Source organism: Narcine bancroftii, chromosome 14, assembly GCF_036971445.1.
Source record: "Narcine bancroftii isolate sNarBan1 chromosome 14, sNarBan1.hap1, whole genome shotgun sequence".
Classification (NCBI taxonomy): Eukaryota; Metazoa; Chordata; class Chondrichthyes; order Torpediniformes; family Narcinidae; genus Narcine; species Narcine bancroftii.
Genome location: NC_091482.1, coordinates 58,249,874 through 58,268,695, shown reverse-complemented (window position 1 = coordinate 58,268,695; position 18,822 = coordinate 58,249,874). Strand labels below are relative to the sequence as shown.

The following is an 18,822-nucleotide window of genomic DNA, read 5'->3' as shown; positions in this document are numbered from 1 at the left end:
AAAGCAGCCTCTATCCTCAATTCCTCACCACCCAGGCCATGCCCTCTTCACTTTTCTACCATCGGGAAAAAGGTACAGGAGCCTAAAGACGAGCACTTAGTGGCACAAGGACAGCTTATTCCCCACTGCCATCAGATTCCTGAATAATCAAAGAATGAAAGACACTGTCTCACTTTTTGTGCACAATTATTTTAATTTTTTTTCTATAGTCATAAGATGGTTATGACAATGCCACAAAACACTGTATTTCGTGACTTGTTGATGACAATAAATCCTGATTCTGAATTGTAAGCATGGAAATGGTCATAGTCTTTTTTTTTTCCACCAGGGTAGAGTGAAAAACTAGAGGGCACAGATACAAAGTGAAAGGGAACTTGAGAAACCATCATTTCCACACAGAGAGCAGTGGATATATGGAACAAGCTGCCAGAGGAAGTGGTAGAGGCAGCTGAAATAAAATTTAAAAGCCATTTAGGCAGGTACATGCATATGGGGAGGGATATAGGCCAAATTCAGACAAATGGAACTAACTGAGGTAGATGAATGGAATGGAGAAAATGGGCCCAAGGGTCTGTTTCCATATTGTATTGTTGTATCACTGTGTCGCTACAGAAGAGGGTTATTTAAGGATTTTTATATTAATAGTCGTAAACTGTCATACCTTCAAGATCTTCTTAATACCATTAATAGTTGATGTCAGCAATGATCTCACGCGTTGGTCATCGTTGATGTAATCAGCGTGGCGTACACACATGAACAATATGTAAGCTGGCAGTCCAGGGATCAAGTTGACAGCCACACCACGAGGCTTCAGTTCTGGGGTTTAAATGGAGTACACTTTAATGTCAGAAAAATAGTACATGTATAAGAACACAAAATAGGAATCGGCATCCGGCCCATCGAGCCTGCTCCGCCATTCAATGGGATCATGGCTGATCTGATGATGGGCTCACTTCCACCTACCTGCCTTTTCCCCACATCTCTCAATTCCCCTAGTATGTAAAAAAAAATTATCTAACCTTGTCTTAAATATATTTACTGAGATCGACTCCACTGCTTCAATGGTCAGCGAATTCCATATATTCACCACCCTCTGGGAAAAGCAGTTCCTCCTCCTACTCTGGAACTTCAGGCCATGTCCCCTAGTTCTAGTCTCCCCCGTCAATGGGGACTACTTACCTATCTCTATCTTATCCATGCCTTTCATAATTTTACCTGTGGCTATCTAACAAGCCTCAACATTTCATCTGCACAGATTTCTAATCAACCAAGGAGAAAGCACAATGTCCATCCCCAGAGACAGCAGAATTTTGGCAGGGGAGCTGTGGAACCTCACTACCCATCTTCCAGCGTGGTTTCATTCTGTCAAACAACAAGGCAGGAACACTCATCGCTTCTGCAAAAGTGGTATATGATGAGGGATCCCAAAGCCATGTAAAACATTAGGTGCCCAAACATTGACCTGAGACGTTCCAACTGAAGCCTGCTGAGTAATGAAATTAGATGTGCAGCAATCTGTGGTTTTAGGCTTTTGTAAATGAGCAGTCAAGTACAGCAGCACAGCTCAACTCCTGAATGTTCACTGGACAAATTGAAGGGAGCAAAGTTTAGGGGTGACATCCAGGTTAAGTTGGTTTTTAAACAGAGTTGTGGGTACCTGGAATGCTTTCAGGAGTGATGCAGGCTGAAACAGGCACATGGGTGAAAGAAAAATAGGGGGTTACGACATAGGAAGGGTTTAGAGGGGTTTTTTTTGGGTGGGAACGTATAGGTCGGCACAACATCAAGAGCCGAAAGGCCTGTACTGTGCTGTAATGTTCTATTTACTCAGGCCTCAACTATTGGCCTGGAGGCAAGGGTTTAATCCCACAATGGCAGCTGGGAATTTAATTTCAAGTAATTAACTAAATCAAGAATTATTTACCATAACTAAGGCCATCCCACCTCAAAGGCAGAGGCCATCCTCCAGCAGAGCAATTCCAGTCCCTTCCTCTCTCCTGATTTCCTTGCAACCCATTCTTTTCACACATGTCCATTAACTCCACTTGATAATTCCTTCAACATTTTACACCATGGGGTAATTTCCAGTAGCACATGCTCAGGATGCAATAAGATACCCGAGAACCCGCTGGGCAAGTGTGTAGTCACAGGGGAAATGGACAACTTTCATACAGATACCATCTTAAAATCAGGATTGAACTGAGAGGTCACAGGAGAAATGTACAACCTTCATACAGACACCATCTGAAATCAGGATTGAACTGGAGTGGCGGGGGTGGGGTAGTCACAGGGGAAATGTTCAACCTTCATTTAGTCTCCATTTTAAATCAGAATTGAACAAGGAGTCACAGGGAAAATGTACCAATTTGTACAGACACCATTTGAAATCAGGATTGAACCTTGAGCTGAGGGGTCATAGCATTAACTATACCACTACTGAGCCTCCTTTATGTTGAAAAGCCAGCACCGCCAATAGTAACCATGATATTGGATCATTACCTATTGGTTTTCAAATGTCCCTCAAGTTGGAACCCTGCCCTTTTTGCATAGTTTGTTTTACATAAGGCTCCAGCCATTGAATGTTAACCAAGCCCTAAAATGGCCAATAAATAAATACCAGTCCTACTAGTTAGGTTCACATTTTCTGAGTTAATGATAAAACCTTCATTACATTCTTCGAGGGCCAAGTCACTTGCAAACCTGATCCAGCCTTGCAAATTTCCGACTGGAGTTGACCTTCCTGACCATAGCTTTTAATTATCCCAAGAGCTTTGCTATGTCAACCTGGGAAAGGGGTGCCTGATATTTTGGGCATCCCGGGTGGAGATTGTGGACTGAAGTTGGAAGCACATCCTCGACAGGACATGTGCAGTGATCACCCCACATCCACTCTGCATGTAAATGTTGTGAGAACATCCAGCAAACAGACCTAATCCCACTTATACTTGCCGAGTATGAGGTTCTTAATGAGCTTCAACTCATCATCCTTTTTGTACTCCAACATTCCCTGAAAATCCTTTTCTTTCCTTGGAATATTCACAGGACGGATAGGTTCATCTGCTAGTTGAGCTGGAGAGATATTCTCTGTCTGGCTCACTGTTGCAAACACAAAGATATGAAAATCTCCCATGGCTTGCTGATAGAAAGTATTGCCTGTATCATTATTATTTCAGATTTTAAAAAATAATATGCATTACAAAAAATTGATAAAGCCTCATGGTTATTTCAGAAATATTAACTGTTACACCTAACCTTCCATTATTGGACTCCTTTTATAACTGAGAATCACCCAGAATAACAAGGCATATCACCTGTATTATAAAATACAACAGTTTTAAAATGATTGTAAAATCAATGTAAAATATGAATAGAAACAAAGGTGCCTCATCTATCTCAGGGGCACCATTTCTTTAACTCAAAGTCCAGAACAGCTCATCATCCAGAAGTGACCCATTAAGAGCATTTAAATGACCAAGATTATAGGAAGTGCTTAAATTGACCATGGTAGGATTCTAATGAGACATTCTTGTACTTCACTTGTTGATACCCATGCAAAGAGGAGTTTGTTTCATCCTGGATAACACACCTTCTAGTTCACCGATTTTCTTGGCAAATACTTTAAGCTGCTTTTTCAGCTTCCGGACAGTTTTGTCCTGCTTCTCCAGCTGTTCCATAAGATCCTGAAGTGGAGGGCAAAGAGAAGCAGACAAAGAATATTGAGTCATGAGATGTTACTGCAGAGAAAAATTGCTGACACTCAAGATTATCGGAATAGCACAACGGAAGCAAAGTGCAGACTGCTGACGTTAACTGGTTAGCAACAAACAAGCATAAATCACAGTGTAGCAGCAACTAATGCAGCTTCATACAAGTGAAAACTAGGCAGAATTAAAGTCTCGAGATTAATTTTGTGGTAAAGCACAAACTTCATTGGCCATTTGATGTCCAGAGATCGCTTTTGATTGCATACTTGTAAGGGGGGGGGGGGGGGGAAACGGACAGACACAGTTTTAGGGGAACAGCTGGTGCAGTCAGCGTGCTTTTTCCAACTCCATTTCCCAGTTTAAGAGGATTAAGGAGCTGCCTGCATTAGTCATGCTTCAACAATAACGTCCCTTCAAAATATGTAGGTCTTTTAAATTCTTAGTCGGCACTTAGTTCGTTATGTTCATGGAGAGCTGTACTATTTTGAGATCAAGTTAAAAAAAAAACACATTTTGATTCAACCCAGAACTGCCGAGTATTTTTTTCCTCTGGGATCAAGAAGTCATTGGCAAGACCAATGTTTACCAACATCCACTTCCTTGAATTACTGAAACTGTTTAATCCGGACAAGTGCTGAAAGTGGACCTACAGTGATGTTCGACAGGAAGATTCAGGATTTACACCTCTTTTCAGTACTGGAGACGCTTTGTGTACCTGTCTTTGTGCTTGATAGTTGAATGGCGATAAACATTTAATGACACAATCCATTATAGAAGTCCTCTACCTGTCTGATCTGGTGACGAAGCAGCCTGAAAATTTGTGTTTTTCCTCCTCTCTCTACATCACAAAATTTGCATTTATAATTGAATAGAATATTGCTGACTAATTACTGAATAAATTTTAAATTATATTGGCACAATGATCTAAAGAAAACCTTAAGATTTATTTGAAATAAATTATTTTAGATCCATGACAACAGAATGTAGAATAAAGTGCATGTTGTGACACGGTGTTAAAATTGATTGCAATACAATAGTCAGGAGCTTCGCAGCCATAGTATAACAGAGAAGAAAACATGGATTTTTCTTCATAGTTCTTCAGTTAGTACTCCAGAATAGAGAAACAGTGGAAAGAGGACAATTTAGGCCAAACAACAGTGGTTTGATCTACATACAATGATCCGTTTGTAAAGCGATATCCTGTAGAACTGATACTTCATGGGGTCATCTGCATACAACTCCTCATAATACTGCAAAAATAGTGGTGAAATTGGCGCAGTTACCTAAATGGCTTCACAATTACAACAGTAGTGTGGGAGATAGTCAGTAGTTATTTAACAGGAGTGTCTTCCTCAGCCGTCACTTAACCTGTATGCATTTCTATACGAATGCAACACTACTGAAAGTTAACCACATTGCTCTGTTGATTCATTTCAAAGATGTGCCATTAAATAAACTGGATTTGCCTGAAGACCTGAACAGGTCAGAGTTTTGTACAGCTATCAAACCTATCTGGTCATGTCGAATCCAAGCTAACTTTAAGTCAATATGGTGGGTGATCAACGAAACTGCTTGGAGCTGTCAGAAGATTAATAATGGCAGATAAATTGTTGGAGTTACCCATTTATTGTCCTGGTTGCTTAAAAGTACAAAATTCTGGTCTGTGTGACCAATTTGGCTCAGATAAATCTAATTTTACCTTTTACACTATGAAATACAGAGCATAGCATCTCGATGTCATATGTCCCAAATAGTGCATTTCTATGTCAATACAGCTTGCATATAAAAGTTTTTGTTTATCCGCTTACATAATAGAAACTCCTGTTAAACAATTTACTAACATTGATACATGGAAGAACAATGTTTGCTGCACTCAATATATTTGGTTATCAATGAAACAAAAATGGGTTAGGTATTACGAGTAATATCCAATAGTTCAGAAAAGCTGTTCGACTAGCCAGCATTACCCAAGTCCCAAACATTCCAGGTTTGATTGCATCCTCCTGTTCTCCCTAGGTCTTGTCGTACTCTGTGGCTGAGGGTGTAAGATTACAATCCTCTGCTTCTTTTCAATCAACATTGCTCTCACAGTGACCACTCCCATCCCAGCAAGAGGCCATCCAGTCACGTGAAAGCCTCTCCTCATCTCTGGCGCAACATAGTGGACACCAACATCCTGGTTCCACGTGTAACTTATTAAAAAGTTTAATGGTAACTAATTGAATCAGTTTTATGCCTAAATAAGAACAGATTAAGTTGAAGCAGATGCTTTCAGTTAGATTCTCTATTATGCAGCAATTATATTAATTTAAAACATTTTAAATAAAGCTGTCTGTGGCCACATCTTATATTCCTCAGAAACAAACAAGTGGCTGGGTTGCCAAATTAGTTTTGTGTTTTTCCCATTTACTTTCAAGATATTGCACCAATTTTCTGTGCCAAGCATCTGTACTGAGGTAACTGGCTGATTGTCTAGTTTTCAAAATGCACAGGAGTTTTCGGTCAATTGGGCGGTACGGCCTCATGGGCTGGAGAGGTCTGTTACCGTGCTGCATGTCTAAAAGCGTGGCATGGTTAGTGCAACACTGTTACAGCACCGTCAACCAGGGTTCGAATCCGGCACTCTATGTGAGGAGCTTGTACATACATTCTACCTGTGTCTGTGTGGGTTTCCTTCAGGTGTTCTGATTTCTTCCCACCCTACAAAACGTATGGGGGTTGTAGGTGAATTTGGCGGCAAATTCTATGCCGTATGTCTACTTTTTTAAAATTTAAATTTGGTAATTAGTGATAACAATTTTTTCCAACTATCAATGGACAGAATAGGATCAGCATTTTCCTTCATCTTCCAAGACTTTGAGAGACTAAAATAAACTTGGGATTGGTAAGTAATGTAGGAGCAATTACAAGAAGAAATTCCAAATTTGACAGATATCAATTCCACTTGAACATCATCTACCCATTTAGATTGTCAGTGTGCCAGTTTAGAGAAGCTATTTTTCGTGCTTCATTCAATAAGGTCCAAAGATTCCTTCACTCACTCCACATGAAAAGAAAGCTTGGTCATTGGGTCATCTCAGAGAAAAAGATAATTCCATTTCAGGTCAGGGAGAAAGGCTGCAGAAGTAGTGAGGGTCCCACAACCAAGTGCCCGACAATTAAGCAGGTCCTTGCCAAATGAAATGCTCTAATTACATACACGATTCTATAGTACAGTCATATTGTGACAGACTATTGAAAGTTATTTCACAATCAATGAATCATGTTAAATAAATGAGAAATTTACCCTGATTACCCAAGTATCAATGTATTTGATTAGTCAGGGCATCAAGGGTTAAGGGAAGGCCAGGAAGTGGGGTTGAGTGGGAGGGTGGATAGAATGGAGAAGCAGACTCGATGGGTTGATTGGCCTACTCTTACGTCGTGTATTCTTGTGAAATTTCATAAATGTGCAAAGATGCTGCTTCGTAAAGCAAGCAAGTTTCTGCAAAACGTTCCAAAAAAAAAACTCTCTTTTTGATGTGTAATATGATTAGCATAATGTTATCTGCTATTGTATGCGAGGAGTTCGTATGTTCTCCCTGTGACCTGCATGGGTTTTCCCCGGGTGTTCCGGTTTCCTCCCACCCTCCAAAACATACGGGGTTGGAAGATTACAGGTGTAATTGGGCTGCACAGGTTCCAATGGGACGGAAAAGCCTTTTACAATTTTTTAAAAAAATGATTAAGTAACTTAAATAATTTGCCTGGAAAGGTTCAAATAAATAATACTGCTGGGACTATGCACTTTGATACAAGTGAGGGGCACAGAAGTGTTATAGAGTCAAAAAGGAAGATGGCCTGTTTTGTTGTGTGGCTGTGATGTACACTGTCATCACTATTTGACAAAGCAAGGTGACACTTACGAGGTTCTCATTGGTTAGCCTGGTAATCTCATGCTGCAGGCTGGCCTCAATTCGAGCCTCCGGTGGGAGCTGCAGGTTCTGAGCCAGTAGTTGTTGCTGACGGTTTATCTCCTCCTTCAGATTCTGTACCTCCCCACGCAAACCCTCCAGCTCATTCTCGTAGATCTTTTTCTGGCCTTGAAGCTGAGTTTCCAGCAGCCTAATGGGGGAGGAGGAGGAAAGGAGAGAAAGCGTTTATAAAAATTTTAAACTCTGGCCTTCCAAACCAGCATCGCCAAAGCAGAGACTGTCCATCTGTAAAGGCTCAAAGCTATGTGTTCTTCGATGGAAAAGTAAAAGCTGCGCTATCTATTAAACCCTTCAAAGTGGTACAGAAAAATTTTAAAAAGTAAAAATATAAAGTGTCATAATTCCTTTCTCACGTAACAACTACTGATCATGATGTTGGGGCCCTTCGTAGCTTTAATTTCAAGATTTAGGACTTGAAGTAACACTTTGAGGAGGTTTAAATGTGTAAAGCAGCAATGTAATAGCTTCAAAACACAGGCTGCTGAAGGCATGCCACCAATTGTGCCTTGCATATACTGCAGTTGGCTTAAAAAAGACCATTAACATGGCAAGAGATTATTGGAGCATTTCAAGTTGAGGAGCTGGAGAAGCCTCAGCTAGAATGCGTTAGTACATTTTCTCTTGTAGGAAACTGAAAGGTACACCTAATGCCATCTATCCTCAAGGACTGAATGTTGATATCTTTGATTTTGCATTCACTGGGATCAGAACACCAGCACTGAGGAACTTAACTATCAAGGTTTAATTTAAAAAATTTAAAATTTAATTTTGGTCGCAAAAAGCTACCTTTGGAGAACTGATTCTTACCCTCCCCTCAACCCATCTCTTCACCAAACTCTGAACATCTGGGAAGTTTACATTCCTGACATTCACATGGCACGATTGAGCAAGATTATCAATGGCACTCGGGTCTACCAGAAGCGTAATTGAAGGAACCACGGATCTCAGTCAGGGCTCAACACAAGCCAGAGGCAGTTGTGGAGTGACACACATCAACTGGCCCTCCGAGCTTCTCCCTCACAGTGAAACCAAAACAACTTTCCTATCGGGACACCGGAAGAAATTGGAGCTGGAGTTGGCCATTTGGCTCCTCAAGCCAGCTCTGCCGCTCATTAAGATCATTGCTGACTCCCTACTTTCAGTCAATTTCACCTTTGATTCTCAAAATCCAGAAATTGGTCAATATGTTCATTAAGCAAGAAATGAGCCTTCACAGCTCTCTGAAGTGGAGGACAGTAAAAATTCACTACCATCTTTGGTGAGTACATTTCTCCTCAGTGCAGTTATGAATGGACTCTCCTTCATTCTAAAAGCATGCCCCCTTCTCCTCCCCCTCCCCCCGCCCGAAGACCTCATCAGGAGAAGCAAATGGCCTGTCACATCCTCTTACTTCACCTTATCCATTCCGCATTGTTCATCAACTTAAATAAAAAGAATATTAACGGAATCAAAAATTCTGGTTCGTATGAGCAGGGTACAGAGGAAAGTACTTAGTTCGGTCCGGACTAGAAGGGCCAAAATGGCCTGTTTCCGTCCTGTAATTTTTAGATACAAGTGCCGCCATCAGGCTAACAATTCACAACCCTTTCTTCAAGTTGATTATTTTATAAACAGCAGCGCACAGCTATTGTTAAAAGAAAGATTACAATGTCTTCAAGCAGTAAAAGTGCATTACTCTACAGCAGACATAAAAATGTTTGGTTAGTATTGACAACATACTGGTAAATTTAACTTGGATTCTAGTCTTGGTTAATACAGCAAGCCTGACTCCAGGAGTGAGTATGAATGCTTTCCACATTAACAACGTGCACAGTAAAGGGGTCTGGTTAGTGCAAACAAACGGCAGATTTATAAAGGCCCTTGGGATAAATGTGATAACCTGTTGGTTTGTTTTAACCCTTCATAAGCCATCCAAAGCTCTCCATCCTCATTCAGCAAATGGCAGTCCTGTGATGGTCTTCAGTAAGAACAAAAACACAGACATAAAAGGGACAAATGTTTGGAATGAATGCAAACGGTTAAATGACACAAATGATAACATGCAAGATGGAGACACGTTAGGTCCAAACACACTTGGACTATTACAATTTTTATAAACATCATTTACTTTTTTTTATACGTCATTATGCTTTTGAAATTATGAGAGCATGGCTAATATTGTTTTATCAACAGAAACTTGTACTTTCCAATAATTTAACATCAAAATACTTCAGGGGCATACAAGACAAAACAATGGACACCGATCCAAAGGAAAATGGCCGAAGATGTGGTCAGAGGTTGGGTGATTAAGAGCAGAGGTTTGAAAAGCAAGAGGAAGAAAGTTCAGCGGCACAGGCAAGAAGGTGCACTCGCAAACACAATTTGTAATTATGCTGTCGTTTCTTTTAAACTTTGGAACAAATACGTCAGCAAAGAAAATAAAAGCGAGGCACAAAAGGTCAAACAAGTGGAGCAGAAAATTCTGAATGAGAGTTTACAAAGTTTTGAGTGAGAGCAATCTGGGAATTGATCACAATACATATTTGGAATCAACTACCCAAACATCAAGTTATAAACACGGATTTTACAAACTATAGTACTGGGTGAAGTGAACTGATTGGATGAGGATGGGAAATAATTCCTGTTTCCACAGGAACATTGGATAGAAGACTATGGTGTTATTATCTTGTGGATATTTGTTGGGGACTTTGATCTAACTGGTGTATGACCTTTGCAAAATAGGTGTCACACAGATTATCTGGGAAAGAGATAGCTTCCTTCCAAAACATTTCCTGAGTTAATGAATATTCTTCATGGTTTTGCCAAAAAAAAATCAAACTTCAGGTTTATTTCTAATATTCCAGATTCTCTGAAACAACAATACAATCATCGTGTTCAACAAAATTAACATTTCTTTTAGTATACAAAATGAATAAAATAAAATAAATGCTAACAATCGTATTCCTCGTCACAAACTGGAAAATTTCTGCACATGAACATGCAAAATTAAGGAATTTATAAAAATTAAGATAATGGTCTGAGTACTGACTGTTGCTAATTCGTTCATAGCTGAGAAAACGAGACTCAAATTTCTGATTGACTGAGAGACCACACAAAAAGGATAATTACAGAGGCCCCATTAGTGCTAGAACCTGATCCACACTGCCGATCCCAATCCTGGATCCAATCCCGGATGACTGCAAGAGATTCTCATCCAGGTGAGACCTCCTCAGCTATAGGTCCAATCAGATTTTGGGCTATGCACTACTAATTGGACAACAGGAATTTTAAGCAGACATGAGGAATGCTCAGAGAATATTTTACGAAAAAAAGACATTTGTTTTCCTAACTAATGAAACCTCTTCTCTTCAGCTTTCTGCAGGCCTTCAGAGAGCATTTGCAGCTCTTGTGCTTCCCTCCTGAAGTGACTGAGAAGCTCTGTGACAATCAGCACCAATGATGCACCAATATAGCCTGCCACAATGGGGCAGTGACCCTGTTCCTACCACCAGAATAGGGTCCTTGAGGTTCTCTGCTCAGAAATCTAACCCCAGTGATATTTAATACACAGTGAAGTACAAACAAAAGAAAGAGCCAACTCGGCCCTAGACATCAATACAATGATCTTTTGGCTTATTTTAATTCTTGACAAGCCACATGCAGAAGATGAAACTGTTAATCCAGCATTTATCTCTGTCCAGGTAGCAAGGAGCATAGACACAGCAAGCTAACAGGCTGTTTTGGCCTATGAATCCGTACCACCCAATTAACCAACAACCCCCAGTACGTTTTGAAGGGTGGGGTATAACCGGAACACCAGAGGAAACCCACACAGACATGGGAAGAACGTACAAACTCCTTACAGACAGCAGGGGATTCGAACCCCACTCCTGACCGCTGGTGCTGTAACCAAGCTGTCCTATTAATATAAATTTGTTTATTTTGCCATGAAACAAAATTACTCTTTAATTCAGACAAACTATGGTCATGAACACAAGGCATATCTATTGTAAAACCCTCATGTTAAACCCTTCTAAAATAGGTCATCAATTCATTTCATCTTTAAAAAAAAAATCATTAATCCATCATTAAAAAGGATGAAGTGTATTGTTTTACAATACAAGCTTATCTTTGACCTACTTCTGTGGAGCTTCTTTCTGAACTAGATTGTTTGGTGTACCACAGGACAGTGGCTGCAATTTACAGACTCTTTCAGAATGCTGGAATGATCTCTGACAGTCTAATGCAGAGAATCCTTGAATAAAGTAGGAAAATACTCATTTAATTCTTATTCTCTCCCTTCCTGAAACTTTTTCATTTTCTTCTGGGTACAGTTCAGCTTCTGGCCTTGCGATGATTCGCACAGCAGAACAGCAAGTTTCAGTATACAAGACATCACAGCCAAACCTAATCCTAGCCTTGTGCACAAGTAACAATGTTGTGCAGAGTGCAGTGGTGCCAAACTGCAGGTCTTCCAGCTTTCTGTGGGATTGGATCAGCTGGAGCCCAACAGCATTTGAACAAAAATCTTGTTCTTCATCATTTAGATCAATTTCAACCAAAACATTTACATTGAAAGTTGCATTTAATAACTTCCTCTTCGTGTGCAGCCAGTGGAAACACAGTTTAGATAGAAGCTTTATTGAAACATTTGAAATTATGAAGGGAGCTGAAGGAACAGATGCTGGGAGAACGTTTCCCCTCATTAAGGAATGAGGTAAAAACACAATGCTGGAGAATTCAGCAGGTCAGTGTACTTTATGTAGCAAAAAGATACATAACCAACATTGGGCCCTTCAAGGTATGAAAAAAATGTCCAAATAAAAGAGTTGGAGGGAGCCATGGTTGCAAAGGCAGGAGGCAGTAGGTGGAGAAGGGAAGGAAGGCATAGCAACAAGCAAGGAGAGAAGGGATGGCTGAGTGAATAGAGAGAAAAGAAGGGGAGGAGAGCTGGAAGGGGAAGGGAGGGGAAAGAGGAGAGCAGGTTAGCAGAAACTGGAAAAGTCGGTGTTCATGCCATCAGGCTGCACAGTGCCCAGATGGAAAAGCATCAGGTATTGTTCCTCCAATTTACGGTGGGATAGTACACAAGGCTACGGACAGACATGTGAGTATGGGAATGTGACACAGAACTGAAATGGTTGGCACCTGGGAGGTCTCGGTCACTGCTGTAAACAGAGGGAAGGTGCTCAGCGAAGCGACCTCCCAGTCTGCGCTCCGCCTCTCCAATGTAGAGAAGGCCACAAAGGGAGCACTGGATGCAGAAAAATCACTCCTGTGGATACACATGAAGTGCTGCTTCACTTGAAAGGCCTGTTTTGGGGCCCGGACTGTGGTGAGGAAGGGGGAATGGCACCTCCTGCGGGCACAGGGGAAGGTGTCGGGTTTTTTTGTGGGGGGGGGAATTATGTCGGTTAATGTCAGTTATGTATTTGACCCGCTGAGTTTCTCCAGAGTTGTGTTTTTACTTCAACCAGAGTGTCTGCAGACTTTTGTATTTTGCTTCCTTCCCTTAAAAAAAAAAGTTCATGTGGTCTAGATAATTCTACTATACATGATTAGTCTGTTCCCAGGTGTGTGTAGATGGGTAATCACCATCCAGAGCTAAATGCAACAAAAAGGACTTGAATCAACTTGAATCTTTGGTTCATGACAAACTATTGATTTCACAGTTGACGACCTTTTCCAGGACTACAGCCAGAATGTTCATCAGATGCTAACTAGTCCACAATAATCAGGACATTTTTAGAATATTAAATCAGCAGGGATGAACAGTGCAGTTAAATCTGCTCTGGCACAGCACCAGGGTCCCTGGTTTGAACCCATTTCTCAAAGACATGGTAGTATGTTAATTAAATGTAAATCGCCATCAACTTGCTAAGCGGTAAACAAATCACAGGGACATAATGCGAGAATTGTAGGATTCCAGGCAGGTAAGGAGGAGAGAGTGGGATGAATGGGTTGGCTTCCTTGGGAATCAGCATAGATTTGATTGGCTGAGAAACCACAAGATAAAAGGAAGGTGTGCTGGGAAACTGCCCTCAGCAATGTAACTTTGGGCCACTGGCATGCATCCATTGTGCTCATTGTACACAAGACCTTGTTCAAAGATTTCAGTCCACTCTCAAAATCGAGGTTTCATTTGTTACCAATCCTTTCTCCAGATTCCAATAAATAATGACGCAAGTATGAAGACAGATGAAAGGAGAGAGATAGTGGGCACATCACTCAATTACATGTGATTACTAATGGACTTTGTTTAATGGTCAATTACCTGTTGGTTTCCTTTAGTCCAAGGAACGTCTGGGTTATTTCTCCTTGATCTTTCATTTTCCGCACATCCTCCAAGAAAATCGTGGGCTCCGTCATTGTCTCCTGCAACAAGAACCCCTTGAGGATTCCAGCAACTTTCATGAGAATCACTTCGAGTCCTCTGCTGACCAGAGCACTTTCCCCAAAGCCAAAAACTTAAAAAAAACCTCAGAATGATGCATTATTGCTGCAGGACCCTGATGCAAAAGTGTAACTTGTTGATCGAGGATTTAGAATTTAACTTGCAATTCATGAAGTCTGCTCAAAGTTACATCCTTAAACGATGCAACAGGAAGTTTTAATTTTAGTCTCACGGCTGCAGCATCTGGTTTGTGGTGTGCGATCAGTTTCCCTACTGCACCAAAAACGGCCAATGTGACACCCTTCTTTATCTATGCCCAATGCTATGCCAGTCAGATATTGGGCCTTGGACGAGATAACAGCACAAATTTTATTTGTATTTCAACGATATTCTGGTGCCAAGCAATAATTGGAGTAAAATCTACTCTGATATTTTCTTCCTTTTATAAACGCTGGAAACAATTAGCAGACCGTGCATCATACGTAAAGAGGGAAGTAGGGTAAATGCCATGCAAAGTGAAAGGAGGAAAGTTTAAGGGAGACATCAGGGGTAAGCTCTGTTACACAGGGAGTTGTGGGTGGCTGGAATGCATTGAAAGGGGTGGTGGTGGAAGTTAAACATTCGGGACATCCAAGAGGCACTACAGGCAGAGGGATGAAAAGAAAAATAAAGAGTGCGAGGTAGGAAGGTTTAGTGTTTTTTTTGTAAGAAATTGAGGGATGAAGGGCCTGTAGCATGTTCTATTTCACATTCATGACTCTTCTTAAATGGCACTGACCTACATTGCTGTTTCTCTCTCCACAGATGCTGCCTGACATACTGTTTCCAGAACGTTTGCAGGATCTGAAGTTGATTTGCTTTGATTGAATTTGCTTTCACCATTCTCTAGAGAGCCCAGAACACATCACCAAGAAGTGTATGAGGCACAAACATTGCAAAAAAAAAGTTTTCCAAGATTCTTCTGTTAAGTAGACTTAATAATCTTCATCCCTTCCAAACTAAAATGCAGAGGTTTTTTTTAAAAATCTGGTTTCACTGGCAGTTCCTGCATTTTGAACACTGAAGCCATTATGAAAACTAGCAACATCTTTGCCCCGCGACAAGATTTTAAAGCCAGACGTCGACCATGCCAGTAATCCCCTCCTTCCAAGATCAGGTTAGAAGAGGAGGCACAGAAATACAACATGGCTCATCATTACAGTACTAAGTTACCAAAGTGGAGATGGATTAACACCAACATTTACCTTGTTATCCTGAATTTGAGTGAGAGGTTCAGAAGAAAAACACAAGACATAGATTAAAACATGAAAGGAGAATTTTAAAATGACTGTTAAATAGAATTCAAATTGAAAAGGCAAATGCAGTTGCTACAGAGTTATTAAAGCACAGAATCTACTTTTAAATAAACAAAGATATAAATAAGTAGCTTCTGTCTTTCCTTCTTGAGTACCTTGCATGCCATGGCTTCCTTCTGGCTGACTAGCTGGGACCGCAGGATGAGAACTTCCTCCTTACGAACCTCCAGCTCTTCAGTCGCTGCATTCAGGTGGTCAAGTAGGACTTTATAGGCAGGAGAACCCGGGGCAGTGGCCTGAGGGGCACCTTTCTCCGTGAGAGCTCTGTGCAGCTCATTCAGTTCATTTTTCAGTTTCTTATTCTCCGACTCAAGTTCTTGCCTCTGAATTAAAATATAAAATAGCAACAAGAAAGAAAAATCATCCTCTCTGCTGGACAAACCGTTGCAAATCACATTAAACTGTGTTCCTGCATTGGAGGACCTGATAACCATGGACAACAAAGATTTTATGGATTTTGGCCTGCTGATCACAAAAATCACCTTAAAATTTTTGTATCATGCACTGTTTCACCAATTTTTAGCAACCATGGAAACCAAACTACATCCAGCTGATTGACAACAAACTTCAAATCCATGAGGAGCAACATGTCATTGAAAATTCATTTTCTGCATTCGCACTTGGACGTCTTCCCAGCTGATCTAGATGCAGTCAGTGACAAACATGGTGAAAGGCTACACTGGGACATTGCGACCATGGAAAAGCAGTATCAGGGCAACTGGAATCCATCATGCTGGCTGACTATTGCTGGACACTGACACGAAAGGCATCAGATGCTGAGTACAAACAAAAAAAAAACGGGAGCAAGAACATTTTTAGGTCAGTTGAACCAACGCAATGTGTCCGCATCATTATGTGATTAAATAAAAGTTCATGTGATACAGCAAATCTGAAATTATTTTTTGTGTTCAGTTTGAAGTTGTCTATCATAATCCCCAATTTTCTTTCAAGAAGCACACCTTTTGAAAACATTTGTTGTCCAGGGTTATCTTGTGGAATCCAGGAGAAAATAAATGCCACTAATCTTCAAGCTTCATTCTCTTTCCAATACAAGTGGATGAAAAGGCTTCTAAAGGCAGCTGTGAGGAGAACGATTGTTGAACTAGCAAAAAAACCTCCTGGCAATGTCAAATAAATTTCAATGCTTTTGAAGACCCCTCTGTTTCACATGGAAACAACAAAAAAAACCCCACTAAACTACCAGAGCTATTCCGTTTTCTATGCAATATTTCAAACAGCTGATAAGAAGTACAAGATATTGGTGATGCCAAATTTGGAGGTTTGAGTGTAGTGGAACAGAAGGATCTAGGAATACAGATATATAGGAGTGGCACATTCGGCACAGTGGTCAGTGCGATGCCTTTACAGCCTGCAATCGGGACAGAGGTTCAAATTCCACGCTGTCTGAAAGGAGTTTTACGTTCTCCCCATGTCTGCATGGGTTTCCGTTGGGAGCTTTGGTTTCCTCCCACCGTTTGAAATGTACCGGGGATTGTAGGTTAAATGGGTGTAAATTGGGCAGCATGGACTCATGGGCCAAAATGGCCAGCTACCATTTGTATGTGTAAATTTTTAAAAAATAAATTTTAAAAATAATTCCCTGAAAATGGCGTCTCAGGTAGATCAGGTTGTAAAGAGAGCTTTTTGGCACATTGGCCTTCATAAATCAAAGTATTGCGTGGAGGAGCTGGGATGCTTATGGTAAAGTTATATAAGACATTGGTGAGGCCAAATTTGGAGTATTGCATGCTGTTTTGGTCACCTAACTACAGGAAAGATATTAATAAGATAGAAAAAGTGCAGAGAAGATTTACTAGGATGTTGCACAGACTTCAGGATCTGAGTTGCAGGGAAAGGTTAAACAAGTTAGGACTTTTAATCCCTGGAGCATAGAAGAATGAGCAGAGATTTGATAAAGGATTACAAAGTAATGATGGGTATCAATAGAGTAAATGCAAGCAGGCTTTTTCCATTGAGGGTAGATGAGATACAAATCAGAGAACATAGATTAGGGGTGAAGGTGAAAAAGTTTAAGGGGAATCCATTCAGTACTTGTGAATGATTCTGTTGAAGTAACCATGTTTTAATCATAAACAGTGGTTAATGCTGGACTGTATCAGGTTTAGATTCACTCAAAATACAATGATCTTGAAGCTTTTTGGTGTCCAGAGACAGACAGGATGAAAGATGGACAGTGGACCAGTCACTGCTTTCTGGCCATCCTTGAGGCCAGTGACAGCCAATTTCTACAGACCACAAAGCCCAAAGGATCAGAGGCAAGTCATAACATAATCCTCGCATTGAAAGTCCTTCCCCAGGAAGGAAAGCAGACAGATTGTGGGTTCAGACTATGGAAGTGGAGAATCTACAGTAAGGATGGGAAAGAGAACATGATTGGCCGCTGGTGGCTCAAGGATCGTTGGGATAGTGGAGATGGAAAAAAAGACTCCTAGGTTTGAGGACAGACAGGATGCAGGACGAGGGGGAAGAATCATTTTACTTAATGAACTACCCAAAACCAGACTCTGTGGTTCCCCTTTTGCCATTGATGAAGCAAACCTGACTTGAATAATGAAACCTTTCTCCATTTCAAGAGCAGGCCATCACAGATCCTGGAATCCTGCACATGATGTCATCTCTGAGCATTACTTACACAGAGAATCTGACTGATTTAAAAAAATGTGGAAATGTGGCAAGCTTCAGGAAATATTAGATCCATATTTTTTCCAGAATTTAATTTTTAAAATTTAGACATACAGCAGTTACAGACCCATTCAGCACATAAGCCCGTAGTGCCCAATTACACTCAATTGACCTACAACCCCCAGGACTTTCTTTTTAAATGGTGGGAGGAAACTGGTGCACCAGAGGAAACCTACGTCGACACAGGGAAAACATACAAACTCCTTACAGACGGTGCCAGATTTGAACAATCTTTCTTAACAAAATTCGAGCTGAACATTTCTCTGCTCTTTTGTTTTATTTTTTGCACTACCCTTTAAGTTTGGGTTAACTTGCCTGGATAGCACACAAAAGGTTTCCCATTGTATCTCAGTAAACCTTACAACAAATAAATGACATACACATAGTCTGTAATAAATTATTAGTTTCCAGACCACTGTGCCAACAGGACAGTTTTTGTTGACACCACTGCCACTTGCTATTTCAAAACCAATTATTCCTCGCAAGTTTCAACAGAAGGAATTTGCTGGTTATTACCATTTACTTTTAGGAAGTTAACCATTTTAATGTGGGAGCTGATGGTTTCAGAACATTATAATTGTATTAGGTATAAAGGGAGAGGCTTCCTGGTAACCTGCAGGAAGACAGTGCCTCTACCCCTTAGAGATAACGAGGGGTTGGAGTTCCTTGCTGACGTCTGTCCATGGTCTCATGCACTGCCAGACTGAGACTAA

The 18,822-nt window shown here is 40.7% G+C and overlaps 1 protein-coding gene across 5 annotated transcripts in view; it reads right to left on the bottom strand.

The window, feature by feature from the left end:
- myo5aa (myosin VAa) overlaps positions 1 to 18,822 on the bottom strand; it is a 154,839-nt gene that overhangs the window by 11,444 nt on the left and 124,573 nt on the right. For 2 of the 5 annotated variants that reach the window (XM_069911090.1, XM_069911091.1), the window contains exons 28-35: positions 15,502 to 15,729; positions 13,932 to 14,032; positions 9,558 to 9,635; positions 7,610 to 7,808; positions 4,880 to 4,954; positions 3,587 to 3,680; positions 2,950 to 3,096; positions 662 to 816 (exon numbers count right to left, since the gene is read on the bottom strand). In XM_069911090.1, coding sequence (XP_069767191.1) covers positions 662 to 816; positions 2,950 to 3,096; positions 3,587 to 3,680; positions 4,880 to 4,954; positions 7,610 to 7,808; positions 9,558 to 9,635; positions 13,932 to 14,032; positions 15,502 to 15,729 — 1,077 coding nt within the window. The remainder of the gene's footprint in view (positions 1 to 661; positions 817 to 2,949; positions 3,097 to 3,586; positions 3,681 to 4,879; positions 4,955 to 7,609; positions 7,809 to 9,557; positions 9,636 to 13,931; positions 14,033 to 15,501; positions 15,730 to 18,822) is intronic. The other 3 variants (XM_069911092.1, XM_069911093.1, XM_069911094.1) reach the window with 3 other exon arrangements.